The following is a 12,479-nucleotide window of genomic DNA, read 5'->3' as shown; positions in this document are numbered from 1 at the left end:
TGCTCTGTTTGGGGGCACTGTGTGGTCGTGGAGTGCAGACAAACCTTTCGAGTGGGACTCCCTGATGAACAGGGAGGCGTCATGGCACGACCTGGAGGCACATGGAGTCAGGGAAACGAACCCCAGCATGGCAGCACTCGGCCTGGACCCTGGGCACCATTCACACCCTGACTGTGTTTGTGGGGCAGAAGCAGCCACAATGGCCTCCCTCCTGCCTGGCCCCTCTCAGCCTTCCTGAACATGGGAGAAGGGCTCACGTGGGAGCAGACGCATCTCATCAGCCTCCTCGTAAATCCAGGTGGGAATGGACGTGACCCAGGCCACGGGCACTGGCATGCAGGCGTGCCTCCTGCTGTGGCCCTCCCTGGCATTCCTGCTGCGTGGGGCGCAGTGCCTGGGGGTCCCGGCAGCCAGCCAGCCAGGCCTCCATCTCCCCCGCAGGGCTCCCCCACTGCAGAGGAAGGTTTAGAGACCCTCTGGCAGCCTTTCAGTCTCAGCAACGGAGGGAGGGGATGGGCGTCGGGTGAGGCAGAAGGGGACAGCCACTGCTTTGAAATGTCATTTAGAGAAGAAGGAAAAATCACCCTCCTGAGCAGAGGGAAGAAGTTCGTCCTCAGTGGGACCCAGGAGAGGCAGATGTGGCCAGGCCGTGTGTTCCCGTGTCACAGGCGCCCCGAGTCAGGGGCTCCAGTGGGGTCTGAGGCGCTGCAGGTTGGCAGGAGGTCCAGGAAGGCAAAGGTGTTTTCCGTGACAGCAGGTGAGCCCGTGGTAAGCAAGGGTCAGGCCCTGGATTCCATCCCTCCGCTTTACAGCGATGGCGCAGAGTTCCCACGCGGCCCGTTTTCTGGGGTTCGGCCCTGCATCCACTGGGCTCCATCGCCAGAGAGGCCCATGCCTGCTCAGAGTTCTGTCGGGCTTGAAACCCTTCCATTTTCTAAATCAGGCCCCCGTACTTTTAGTTCCCACTGGGCCCCACGCCCCACGTATAATGTGGCCTGTTCCCATTCTGACTCTCTCTCTCTCTCTCTCTGGACAGGAAGAGCACAAAACGTGATCCGGGGCTGACAGCCTCGTTTTGGGGGGCTGTCAGCCATGCTATCAGTAGGCACTATTTCATTTTATTCTACTTTATTTATTTGCAGTCTCTGGGGGTGGGGGACCACCCCTGGCAGTGCATGCTTGGGTGTCATCTGTTGCAGTGACTGCTGCTACTTGACGCTGGGGTCACTCCTGGCATGCTTGGGGGACCAGGCGGCTCCAGGCATCGAGTCCGGGTCTCCCACAAGCCCGTCATGCTCTCACTCCAGCCCCAGCTGTCACTCTACTGGAAGGACATCGAGTCCCTTTTCGGCTCGGGGAGCAGCCCCTGGGCCACTCTGGGTGCCTCTCCCTGCAGTGAGTCCAGTAACACATCTCCCATCTGCTGACTTGGCAAAGTGAGGCTCCAGGTCTTTGCTGCCCGAGGCTGTCCTCCATCAGGACCGCAAACACGGGCCCTGGCCCCTGACCCCCGCTCCCTGCCCCCAGGGGACGCTTGCAGCTGGCCTCCAGGCCGGAACCCCCTTACCTGGTTCCCGCTCTCCCTGAGGATCTCAGTTTGGGCAGCTTCGGAGCGCGCAGCATCTCGGCAGACCAGGTGCACTGTGCCACCTGGTGGAATTGGATGAAACCATGGTGGGTGAGCAAGCGGGGGGGGACTGGCTTCCGCGGGGAGGACCAAGCAGTGGGGAACCCCGGAAACAGACACAGTGAGGTGGGTGGGCAGAGTAATAGGGGCCCTGCCTCCAGGCCTCTCTGGGGAACTCTGAAGTCTGGGCTTTGTTCAAGGGCACGAACATATAATATATCTGCCTAGCTCCTAGCTGGCAGGCCAACCCGCTCCTGACACCAAGGCTCTTACCTGGCTTCACTTTCAACTCATTCATTCATTCATTCATTCATAGTTTTTGACCACACCCAGTGGTGCTCAGGGCTTACTTCTGGGGTTCTTAGGAGATTGAACCTGCATGCAAGGCAAGTGCCTTACCCCCTGTATTATCTTCCCAACCTTGCTCACCAGGGGCATTTTATTTTATTTTATTTAAAATTTTTTATTAGAGAATCACTGTGAGGTATAGTTACAAGCTTATGAACTTTTGTGTTTGCATTTCAGCCATACAGTGATCGTTTACCCATCCCTCCACCAGTGCCCATTCTCCTCCATCAATGATCCCAGTATCCCTCTCACCATCCCCACATTTCCCCCCGCCCCCCATCCTGCCCAGCCTCTGTGGCAGGGCACTCCCTTTTGTTCTCTCTCCTTTTGGGTGTTGTAGTTTGCAATAGAGGTATTGAGTGGCCTTCATGCTTGGTCTATAGTCTGCTTTCGGCATGCATCTTTCAACCTGAATGGGTCCTCCCAACATCCTCCACTTGGTGTTCCCTTCTCTATCTCAGCTGCCTTTTCCCCCAGCACGTGAGGCCAGTTTCCAAGCTGTGGGGCAGACCTCCTTCACCAGGAGCATTTTAAAGCTCCAGGCCCAGGTAGGCTGTCACTGGTCCCCTGAGGGGAGACTAATGTTGGGTCCTAGCTGGGGACCAAAAGCCCAACTTCCAGCAAGGACTTAATTAATTTGTACTGAGTGTCCGAACCCACCTGTGGCACTCAGACCACGCCAGCAAAGCCATCACCAGTCAAGGGTTACTGCGCCGGGGAGGAGGCAGTTAACCAGACAGAGCCTGCTTTCTTTACTTGGAGCAGCTGATTAAACAAGGTCACCCCGTGAGCAGCCACCTCTGCTTTCCCATCCCTGCACGACCCTTTCCTCTCAGGATCTGAGGGGTCCCTGCCCCTGCCCTGGCGCTGCATACTATTAAACCCAGCTCTGAACGCTGCCGCGCTGGTGCTCTGGGAAACGCCTGACTTGATTTTTGGGAACTGGGAATGGAATATCTCAAGCATCTTGAAAAGTGGCCAGCTTCTAGCCTATGTCCCTAGCTTGCATGGGGACACCAGTTTTCCTGAAGATGCTGGAAAAAAGGACAGACATTTCCAGTCCCTGCTGTGGCCTGGGTGACCCCAGGTAGTGGGAAACTGCCGGACACTGTCACGTACCCAGAGCCAGATGAGCTGATGGGAGAATGTACAGGGCACCCGAGGGCTTCTTCCAAGAAGGCTGAAAAGAGACACAGGAGTCCCTGGCCAGTCCCTCCACCCTGCAGGCTGGACCCGCCAGCAACCCCAAGACAAGGAGGGAGGAAGCATGAAGCCCTGGCCCGAGATGAGGGAGGCCTGGTTCTTAGCTAGGGGACATGGCCAACCTGCTGTGGACTCCCTCCATTCCTGTTGAGTAGATATTAGCCAGTCACTGAGCATCGTGGGTCTTTAAGTTCCAATAGTGGTTCCCTCACTGTTTGACATTGTGAGGCAGTGGCCGGGCCCTGGCTCCCCTGTGCATGAATTCACAGCTAAAGAAAAGCACCTCTGTCTTTCCACACCCACTTCCCTCCCGTCTCCACGCACAGCTAAGCAAAGGGGCAGCTGCTCTGAGCTGGGCGCCACCAAGCCACGCCCAGCTGGCTGGAGCAGGACGGTGGCCCCAGGGTGGGCAAACGGCAGGCACGCCTGGGGAAGGGACGCACTGGGACTGGCTCTCACCTCGCTTGGCTATCTCCAGGGCTGTGGCTTTCCCCAGGCCGCTGTTCGCACCCGTGACCAAGAAGGCTCTTCCAGAAACCTGGACATCCAGATCTTCCGGGCTGAAGTGCTGAGCTGCCGCCTCATAGCCGCTCCTGGACGCAGCAGACCATGGGGAGGCAGTGAGGGGCTGGGACAGCACATCCAGACAGCGCCAAAACTGCTCCCTGGTCTCCCGTCCACCCCGGCCTCCCATGCCCCTCTTTTCCCCTCATGCTCTCAAGAACAAAACCACCTGTCAGGGCTTGCAGTTTCCAGGTTTTTAGCTTTCTAAACTTTGCATCTTGAGTGCAACAATTTGGCATTGGAACCAGAGAAACCGTCCGGGAGCACTTACCTAGCACAGCGCCAACCCCAGTTCCACCCCTGGCACTGCATATGGTCTCTGAGCACCGCCAGGAGTGGTGATCCCTGAGCAAAAGGCCAGAAGTCAGCCCTGAACATGGCTGGGTATAGCCCCAAACTGACAACCTCTGATATCAGGAAGCCCCACTCCCCAACAAAGCCTCTGAAAGGGCAGAGCAGCAGTGCAGTGACTAGGGCACCCTCCTTGCATGCGGTCTAACTGGGGTCAGTCCCCGGCACCCCAAATTGTCCCTCGAGTCTTACCAGGAGGGATCCCTGAGCACAGAGATGGGAGAAACTGCTGAGCATGCAGAGTACAGTGCCCAAGCAAAATAAAACAAAAAAAATATCAAATGAAAAAACCAAAGCCTTTGACAGATGGACTGTTTCATCTGGTCCCCATCTTGGAGGGGAGAGAAAAGAACTTAGAGGCCTGTAAACATTGCAAGCCTGTAGAAGGAGTGAGGGCGGGTTTGCAGGCAGGGAAGGGAGGAGGAGGGGAGAGTCATTTGAGCTCTGCCAGAAGTCACTGCACAAATGCAGGAGCACTGTCCACTCCTGCCAGGAGGATGACACACTTGCACCAGGATGCTTACCTGACAGGTGGCAGCGGGTGTTTGGAGAAGGTATTTTTCTCCACTTGCCCAAAGGCACCATGCTGGATAAAAGCAATTCTGAGTGCATGTTTGGTTGCTGATGTGTTTTGTTTGGGGGCCACTCCTGGCTGTGCTCGGGGCTCGCTCATGGCTCTGTGCTCAGGGATCACTCCTAGAGGTATGCAGGGGACCATATGTGGAGCTGGGGATCAAACTGGGTTCAGCTGTGTGCAAGGGAAGCCCCTTACCCGCCACACTATCTCTCTGGCCAGTGCTGAGTTCCTTAACTGTTTTTCTGCTTTTTGAGAGATGGGTCTACCTTTATTTTCCCAGCAGCGCCTGGCTTTGAAATCAGCTGACTGCAGAATGGAGGTCATTTAGTAGGCGGCCCCAAGGGCTCTCCTGCTGCCCACCCCCCAGCAAGCTAGGGATGCGGGGGGGCGGGTTTGGCCTCACCAGAGAGCTAAATGGTTTCTCCTTGAAGGCTTGACAAGAATCCCAGTGCCCTCCCACGTGCCCGGCTTACGCAAGGCTGCCAACAGCTGCCTTCCTGCCCCACGATCTGGTACACCCTGCACAATTGCCAACTGCATGCCCTGGACTTGGGAGGAGGCCAAGGAATGTTTATGAGCTGGGGCTGGGTTTGGAAGTCAGTGTCACCGGGAAAGGCATCTCACACTCGAGGGAGTTGGGAGGATGCACCTGTTCCCAAGAAACTCGCCTGACCATCCAGGAAACTCAAAGAAGACCCTTCTCCTTGCTTCTGATGCTAGAGACCCAGTTCCTGGGGAAGTGAGATCATGACTGTCCCAAAGCATTCCCAAAAAAGCTGACTTGAAGCTAAAGCCAATGCCCACAAGAAGGTCTTTGGCTGGACCGGCTGGGGCTTCAGTCTCTCTCTTATCAGCTGTGCCACAACATGGACTGGTGCTTCCTTCTGAAGCCCCAACTTCTCAGCTATGGTGAGTAATCAGTAACATCTCTGGGCAGCCTAAATGAATTAGGGTGTGCAAGACATTTATCACTGCACATTGAATAAATGCAGAGAGCAATAAATGGCTGTTACTATTATTATTTGCTATATTAATAATGACCACAATACCTTCTGCATTTAAGAATGAGTGCTCACAGCGGCCTGCCCTTTAAATCATAGGGACTGCGATGATATTTTAAACTATAACCAAATATTATAACTGAAATATTTGGTTACATGAGGCCGGGAATGGGCTGGAGTAATAGTACAAGGTAAGGCATTTGCTTTGCACACAGCCAAGCCTGTTTCTATCCTGGACACTTCATATGGTACCCCAAACACACACAAGAATGATCCATGAGCACAGAACCTGAGAAAGCTGAGTGTTTTCCAAGGACAAGAAAGGAAGGAAGGAAGGAAGGAAGGAAGGAAGGAAGGAAGGAAGGAAGGAAGGAAGGAAGGAAGGGAAAGAAAGAAGGAAAGAAAGAAAGAAAGAAAGAAAGAAAGAAAGAAAGAAAGAAAGAAAGAAAGAAAGAAAGAAAGAAAGAAAGAAAGAAAGAAAGAAAGAAAGAAAGGAGAGAAAGATTTGTTTTTCCCTAACGGAAGGGGTGGTGACATCACTGTTTTGTGTATGTCACCATACACGTGGTGTATGGTGATTGGTTTGCAGAGAGTCCTCAAAGTGAGCCCTGTTGGTTGGTTGGGCAGGGGGGCGTCAATGGCAAAGGTCCCGCCAAGGAGTGGGCACTGGGGGGAGTAATGTGGAGCTTCCCAAGCCAGTAGAGAGCCAGGGGGACAGAGGCAGACAGCAGCAGGGTACAGGCCTCCCGAACTGATCCTGTTAGAGGCGAGGCTTTGCTTGAAGTGGCTCCACTGGATTAAAACGCTTCCTCAAACTGCAGGCCGTGAGCCAAGTGGGTGGTGCCTGGCCAGCCTGCAGGACAGGCCACACCCTTCCTCTGTCCTTTGTCCTCAGGCCTTTGTGCTGAATGTAAGGGTTCCATCCTGGTCCAATCTCTTATCAATACCCAGAACCAGGGAGATGGCTCGAGTGCTGTGGCACGTGCGCAGTACACGGGAGTCACTCAGTTTGGGTTCCAGCACCACAGAAGCTTCCCTGAGCACCACCAGTGGTCGCCCCAGAGCACTGCTAAGTTGAGCATCTCAGGTGGAGCTGAGTACCCAGGGGAACCGGCCCTGGGTCCCCAGCACTGCTGAGTGTGGGCTCTGGTTTTTGCTTTTAATAAGGCCAGGGAGATACACCAAGACCTGGAGTGCAGCTTTGTAGGTGGGAGGCCTGAGTTCAAGTCCCAGCACCACATGGTCTCGAGCACTACTGGGAGTCAGGCCCTAGCAATGAGTCTTTCTCCCTGGAAGAAGCCTCAGAACTGGAGGTGAGGCCCCCAAACCGTTGGTTAGCCCACCAATAACAGTGAGACTTGGCATTTAGGTGTCTCCTGCGCTCCTGGAGGACACACTTCATCCTTACACACTCCCTGTCAGCTAGTGAGCTAAAGCACTCGCCAGGGGCACGGCCAATAGGAAATAAAGCCACAGAGCAGTTCTGGGCTTTCAACCCGACCTCTCACACATCTGTGTTGGTGATGTGCTAGAGGGTCCCCAGACTAGCAGAATCAGGCACCACTTCCGGGAGGGGTAGAGTCCAGCGCTCCTCTGTAGTGCTGCTCCAGATGCGGGGGGGGTGGGGGCAGTCTGTGCTGGGGTCAGGGATCAGGCCCCCTTTCACCTGCACACATGCAGACCTGGGCCCCCATGCGCAAGGCAAGTGCTCTACCCCTGACTATCACTCCGGCCTCACGAACCGAGTGCTTCTAACGCCCGTATAGAATCATCTGTGCATCTCCGCCCAGTGTGAAATTATAAAATTTGTTCAAATTCCATTCCCACCTGCCAGGGTAAGAAGCTTCTATAATAATAATAATAATAATAATAATAATAATAATAATAAAACATGGAATTCTTAGGATCAGGCAAAAATCCGTGCACACAGAAAAGCCCTTTTTTAAAACAAAATCTCCTTTTGCCATCATGAAACATTGTCCACCCTAACAGTGGAACCAAATTCCGGTGGCGTCAGCTCCCTCCAACTGAGTAAAAGCACGCAAGGAACTGGGAGAGGGATTCTAGCGCCTTCCCAGAGTGGGCCGTGACCACGGCCAGAGCACCCCTTTTAAGAGTGCCTGTGTTGGGGCCCCGGGGCTGCCCACCCTCCTCTACCCCCGGCACTGGGCCCGGGACGCCCACTGTCCTCAGTAGCATGCGGGGCGAGGGGCCTGCGGGGCAGCGGGGCCTCTGTCTGCTCTGCTCTGCGTGTGCGGTGCTCGGGGCGCCTTCCGCGGCCGTGGGCTCCCGAGACACAGGTGAGCACAGGTGAGCACAGGGCTCACCTGACTCTTCCTGACTCTCCCCGTGAGTCCGGGCTTCGGAGAGCCTCGGAACCGCTGAAGCCTGCGCCGGGCTCCCACCCTAGAAGCCCCGGGGACCTGGGCGGGGCCAGCGCCTCGCGGGGGGCTGGACAGCGCTGGCCGGAGAGAGATCAGGGTCCACTCGCCGCTTTAACACCCCGGCAAGGCGCCGAGCCTGGGACGTGGCAGCCACTGAGAGCTGGTCGTGACCGACACCAAAGCTACCTCCGAGCGCCTGCAGGGGGTGGGGACGCGGGAGCGCGGGGGTCTCCCCCAGACGCCGGAGGGTCGCCCCCCACGCCCGCGCCGGAGCACGCCGGCCGGCCGCGACCGCCACCGTCTGGAGGTGGGCACGCTCCCGCGGCCGCGTCCCCCGCCAGGCCGGCCCACGTGACGGGCGGTGGACGCCGCCCCCGCCCCCCTGGCCGCCGCCTTACTTGGTGTATTCGCGCAGCCCCTTGGCCAGCCACACGGCGCGGCAGTACAGGGACATGGTTCGGGACACGCGCAGGGACGCGGGAGCCGCCCGCGTGACGTCACCCGTTATGCAAGCGCCCTGCGGCCACGCCTGCTCCCGGCGGGCTGCCCAGCTCGGGCTGAGGCCCCAGGCGGCGGGGAGGCCCCCGTGGCCCCCCACGCGCGGTGCATCACAGCTCTCGCATATGCATTCGCACCCGCATCCCCTGCAGCCATGGGTGCACCCCGCCTGCCGTTCCCAGGCCCCCGCCCCGCGGGGAACCCCGGTCAGCAAGGGTCGGGGGCCGCCTCTGCCTTCCTGGGGCGGCTGGGAGGTTTGAGGTCGTGGCCGTGCATCTCCTGGACTCTGGATATCGGGAAACCCCGTGGAACCGGGGTCGGCAGGGACACTAGGGAAGGCTGCCCATGGAAAGGGCATTCCGGCAAGTAATGACCAGCTAACCCTAAGGTTGTTGGCACACCTTGGGAACTCAGGAACTAAGAACCCAAAAGATTTTTTTTTTTTTTTTTTTTGCACAGGGCTTACTCCTGGCTCTGCACTCAGGAATTACTCCTGGCGGTGCTTCGGGAGCTGGGAATCGAACCCTGGTCAACTGCGTGCAAGGCAAACGTCCTCCCCGCTGTGCTATCACCCCAGCCCCACCGCAGAGACTTTTATCTGAACTAGTCCAGGCCAGGGAAGCTTGGAACAACCCTTCAAGAGAAGATCCAATCAGAACAAGGGTCAAGAAAAGGAGTTTCAAAAAGGACCATGGGTTGGGCTGGAGCGATAGCACAGTGGGTAGGGCGTTTGCCTTGCATGCGGCCGAACTGAGTTCGATTCCCAACAGCCCATATGGTCCCCTGAGCACCGCCAGGGGTGATTCCTGAGTGCAGAGCCAGGTGTCACCCCTGTGCATTGCCGGTTGTGACCCAAAAAGCAAAAACAAAACAAAAAAAAGGACATGGGCTAAATCCAGCTCTATCCCTCCTTGGCAACCACCCTAGCAACGGACTCTCATCTAGATAGAAGGCCCCTCCTAGCTCAGCTTGGAGAACCCCGTTAAGAACCAGCCTGAACAATGGAAGCATGTTGCCAAGCCCATGTGCTGCTCGTGCCCACCTGGCCAAGCACACGTGGTGCCCGGGCACATGTGCTCCTGCGTCTCCCCTCTTGAGATGTATACCAGGGCTTTCTCCTTTCTCTGCCTTTGGAGAAGCCTGTGTTCTCGTGTTCTCTCCTGACTCTCTCTCTCTCTCTCTCTCTCTCTCTCTCTCTCTCTCTCTCTCTCTCTCTCTCTTTCGCTCTCTCTCTTCCTCTCTCCTTTCCTCTCTCCCTCCTCTCCCTTCCTCAACACCTCTGCATAAAATCTATTTTTGCTTCACTGCCCGTCTTCTCCTGTAGTACTTTTCCAAGAGAAAGGCAAGACCCCATCAGGCCTGGGCAAGGCCTAAGAATGGTTTTCCTTTTCTTCAAAGACCAATTCCTCACTCAGCCTGAGTCCACAGCCCTGGAGAAAACGGGCGGGAGGTTCACTCCCACACCAAGCAGACCGAGTGGGTGTCAAGTGTGGCTTGACAGCTACTTAGTGGGGCTGGTGGGACTCTGGGCTGGGCCAGGAAGGGGCTCATCGCAGACTTCGCCAGTCCTAGCCTTCCCAGCCAGCGCTAGCGTGACAGAGGTGGGTGGGGAGAAAATAGCCATCTCTGTGGGTGCAGCCTCCTGTAAGTCACCCACGGGGGCGCTTCCCTGGTCTCTCTGCCTAGAGGTTAGTCCCACCAGCTTCAGAATCGCAGTGCTGAAGAGTCTCCTTCTGACACTATTGGAATCGCACTCATTTTCTTAGACTCGCCATGCTCTGTCTTCACAGGGGGCAGGGACAGGCTGGAAGGGCACAGACAGACACAGCTGCTGGCTCAGCCACTCACCCCGGAGGGAAGGGTCTCCAGGGTCTCTGAAGGCTTCCCTTTTGCCACTAGCTTTGCACCTTCATGCTGTGCTGGGTGTGTGTGTCAGCGGGGGTGGGGGGAAGTGCGGGGGGAGGGGCTTTGTCATCTCCAATTCTGCATCATCCACCTCTTACCCACCCCTGTCCCCCAAGAAAATACTATGTAAACTTCTTTAAACATGGTGTCAACCTGGATCACCCTCAACCCCAATTTCTGCAAGTTTTCCAGCCCTCCTGAGCACCGTGTTGGCATCAGGCACCCCACTCACTTTTGACCTCCTGCTTCATCGGGGAGCAGAACGATTTCCGGGTTGTGTTGTGCAGTACCTCCCCCATCTGGCCGGACCTGCGCCCTCTGAGGGAAGTGTGCAAAGGCCCGATGAGTTAGTGGCCTCTTCACTAAGCTTCGGGCCGCTCTCCCTCCCAAATGGGCGTGTTTCTCACTTCAGGGTAACTTTTGAAGTGGATTTCCCCAGGACAGCTTGCTCCTCTGAGCAGGAACTTCCTTCTGAGCTGCCCTTCCTTCGCCTGGCTTTGATTCCTGACAGAGTGCTGAGAGGCTGCCAAGTCGCCCACCCTGATGGATGGACTCTGCCAGAGCACCCGAGGCTGGGAGAATTCCTTCAACTCCAGAATTTTGCCCCTGGGCTTCGTATCCGGCTCTGGGTTGCTCTGTCAGCACCAATCCTTCACATGTCCTCAGGAACTGCTTCCAATTCGGAGATGGTGGGAGCAGGGAAGTGAGAGGCGGGCGGAGACCAGCTCCCCGTGGCTGTCTTGGCGCCTCTGTGGGTGGAAGGGAGTGAATGTGCTCACCACTTGGGCTGGGAGTAGCCGCATTTGTGCGGTGCTGAGCCTATGGGGTGATCAGAAAATGTTCATTCCCCCGTGTCGTTTCTTCTCATTGCTCTTCCTCTGGAGGTGCAGCTGTGCCGCCTAGTGTGCCATAGCTGTCCCGTGAGCTCATGCCCTCTGTATATCGAGCTCCCAGTCAGCAAGCAGCCACAGGGCACCTGATGGGCAGCCCGAGCACCCGTCACAGGTGTTCCTGAGAAAGTGCAACCTAGTGACTGGAGATAATCCAGTGTTCGAGTCCACTTGGCCTGGGTTTGACCCCCAGCACCACATGGTCCTCTGAGCATGGCTGGGTGCTGCCCTGAAGGTCCCTGAGCACAGCTGGGGTGGCCCACATACATCCCAGCACTCCAGGGCCTAAGCAGTACAGGATCCTGGGCCCTGAGCATTGAACTACCTCACCTGGCCCCCACCAGACAGAAACAACACCCCATCCCAAAGATCTCCCACTATTGCCTGGAAAAGCAGAAACACAGAAACAAAAAGAAACCAAGGAGAGGATGGAATCAGAGGGGGAAAACTCCAGTGGAAGTAGGAGTTGGCTAAGCTGGATGCTACTATTTCCGTAGATAATTCCCAACTTGACCAGGAGACTTGTAATAAAATTTATTGAGGGCTTAACATGCACCGAGCGGCATGGATTATCCTAATCCCTGTAATGATCTGTAAGCTTCTCTTACTCTCACCACCGCTTTCCAAATGCACAAACAGAGACTCTGATGGGTGAAGTCACTTGGCTGAGACTGTAGACACGTGCTGAAGCAGGTGGGAGCGACGTTCCCTGTACCGTGCAGGATGGGACTAGCACTTTTGGGGTGTTTGTGCTTTTAGGTTTCCCAAATTTATTGAAGTATGACCAACATAATTCTAAGTTATTTAAAGTGTACATCGTGGTTATGTGATATATGTATGTAGTTGTCCCTCTATATGGGGGAGGTAATGCTTGGTGTCAGAATCTTAGAAAACATCAAAATCTGACTTATGTGTAAGTCCCCTATTTGGTGTAATGTTTGCTAAAACCTATATCCATGCTTTTGTATGCTTTCTACTATCTCTAGGCTGCTTACAATGGCCCACATGATGAAAATGCTGCATAAATAGTGCTTATACTGTGTTGAGTAGGAAGTAATTCTCACTGTATCACTGTCATTCTGTTGCTCATCGATTTACTCGAGCGGGCACCAGTAACGTCTCTATTCCTCC

The 12,479-nt window shown here is 55.7% G+C and overlaps 1 protein-coding gene across 12 annotated transcripts in view; it reads right to left on the bottom strand.

The window, feature by feature from the left end:
* The window catches only part of DHRS12 (dehydrogenase/reductase 12), a 29,577-nt gene extending 20,982 nt beyond the window's left edge, over positions 1–8,595 (bottom strand). For 3 of the 12 annotated variants that reach the window (XM_055122251.1, XM_055122274.1, XM_004604481.2), the window contains exons 1-3: positions 8,454–8,595; positions 3,638–3,771; positions 1,568–1,650 (exon numbers count right to left, since the gene is read on the bottom strand). In XM_055122251.1, the coding sequence (XP_054978226.1) occupies positions 1,568–1,650; positions 3,638–3,771; positions 8,454–8,509 (273 nt within the window). In that variant the 5' untranslated portion in view covers positions 8,510–8,595. Of the gene's footprint in view, positions 1–1,567; positions 1,651–3,637; positions 3,772–4,013; positions 6,025–8,453 lie in introns of those variants that run through there. The other 9 variants (XM_055122220.1, XM_055122277.1, XM_055122232.1 and 6 more) reach the window with 8 other exon arrangements.
* Between the last annotated feature and the right edge of the window lie 3,884 nt (positions 8,596–12,479).

The sequence above is a fragment of the Sorex araneus genome, chromosome 1 (genome assembly GCF_027595985.1).
Source record: "Sorex araneus isolate mSorAra2 chromosome 1, mSorAra2.pri, whole genome shotgun sequence".
In the NCBI taxonomy this organism is placed as follows: domain Eukaryota; kingdom Metazoa; phylum Chordata; class Mammalia; order Eulipotyphla; family Soricidae; genus Sorex; species Sorex araneus.
This window is presented reverse-complemented; position numbering and strand designations above follow the sequence as displayed.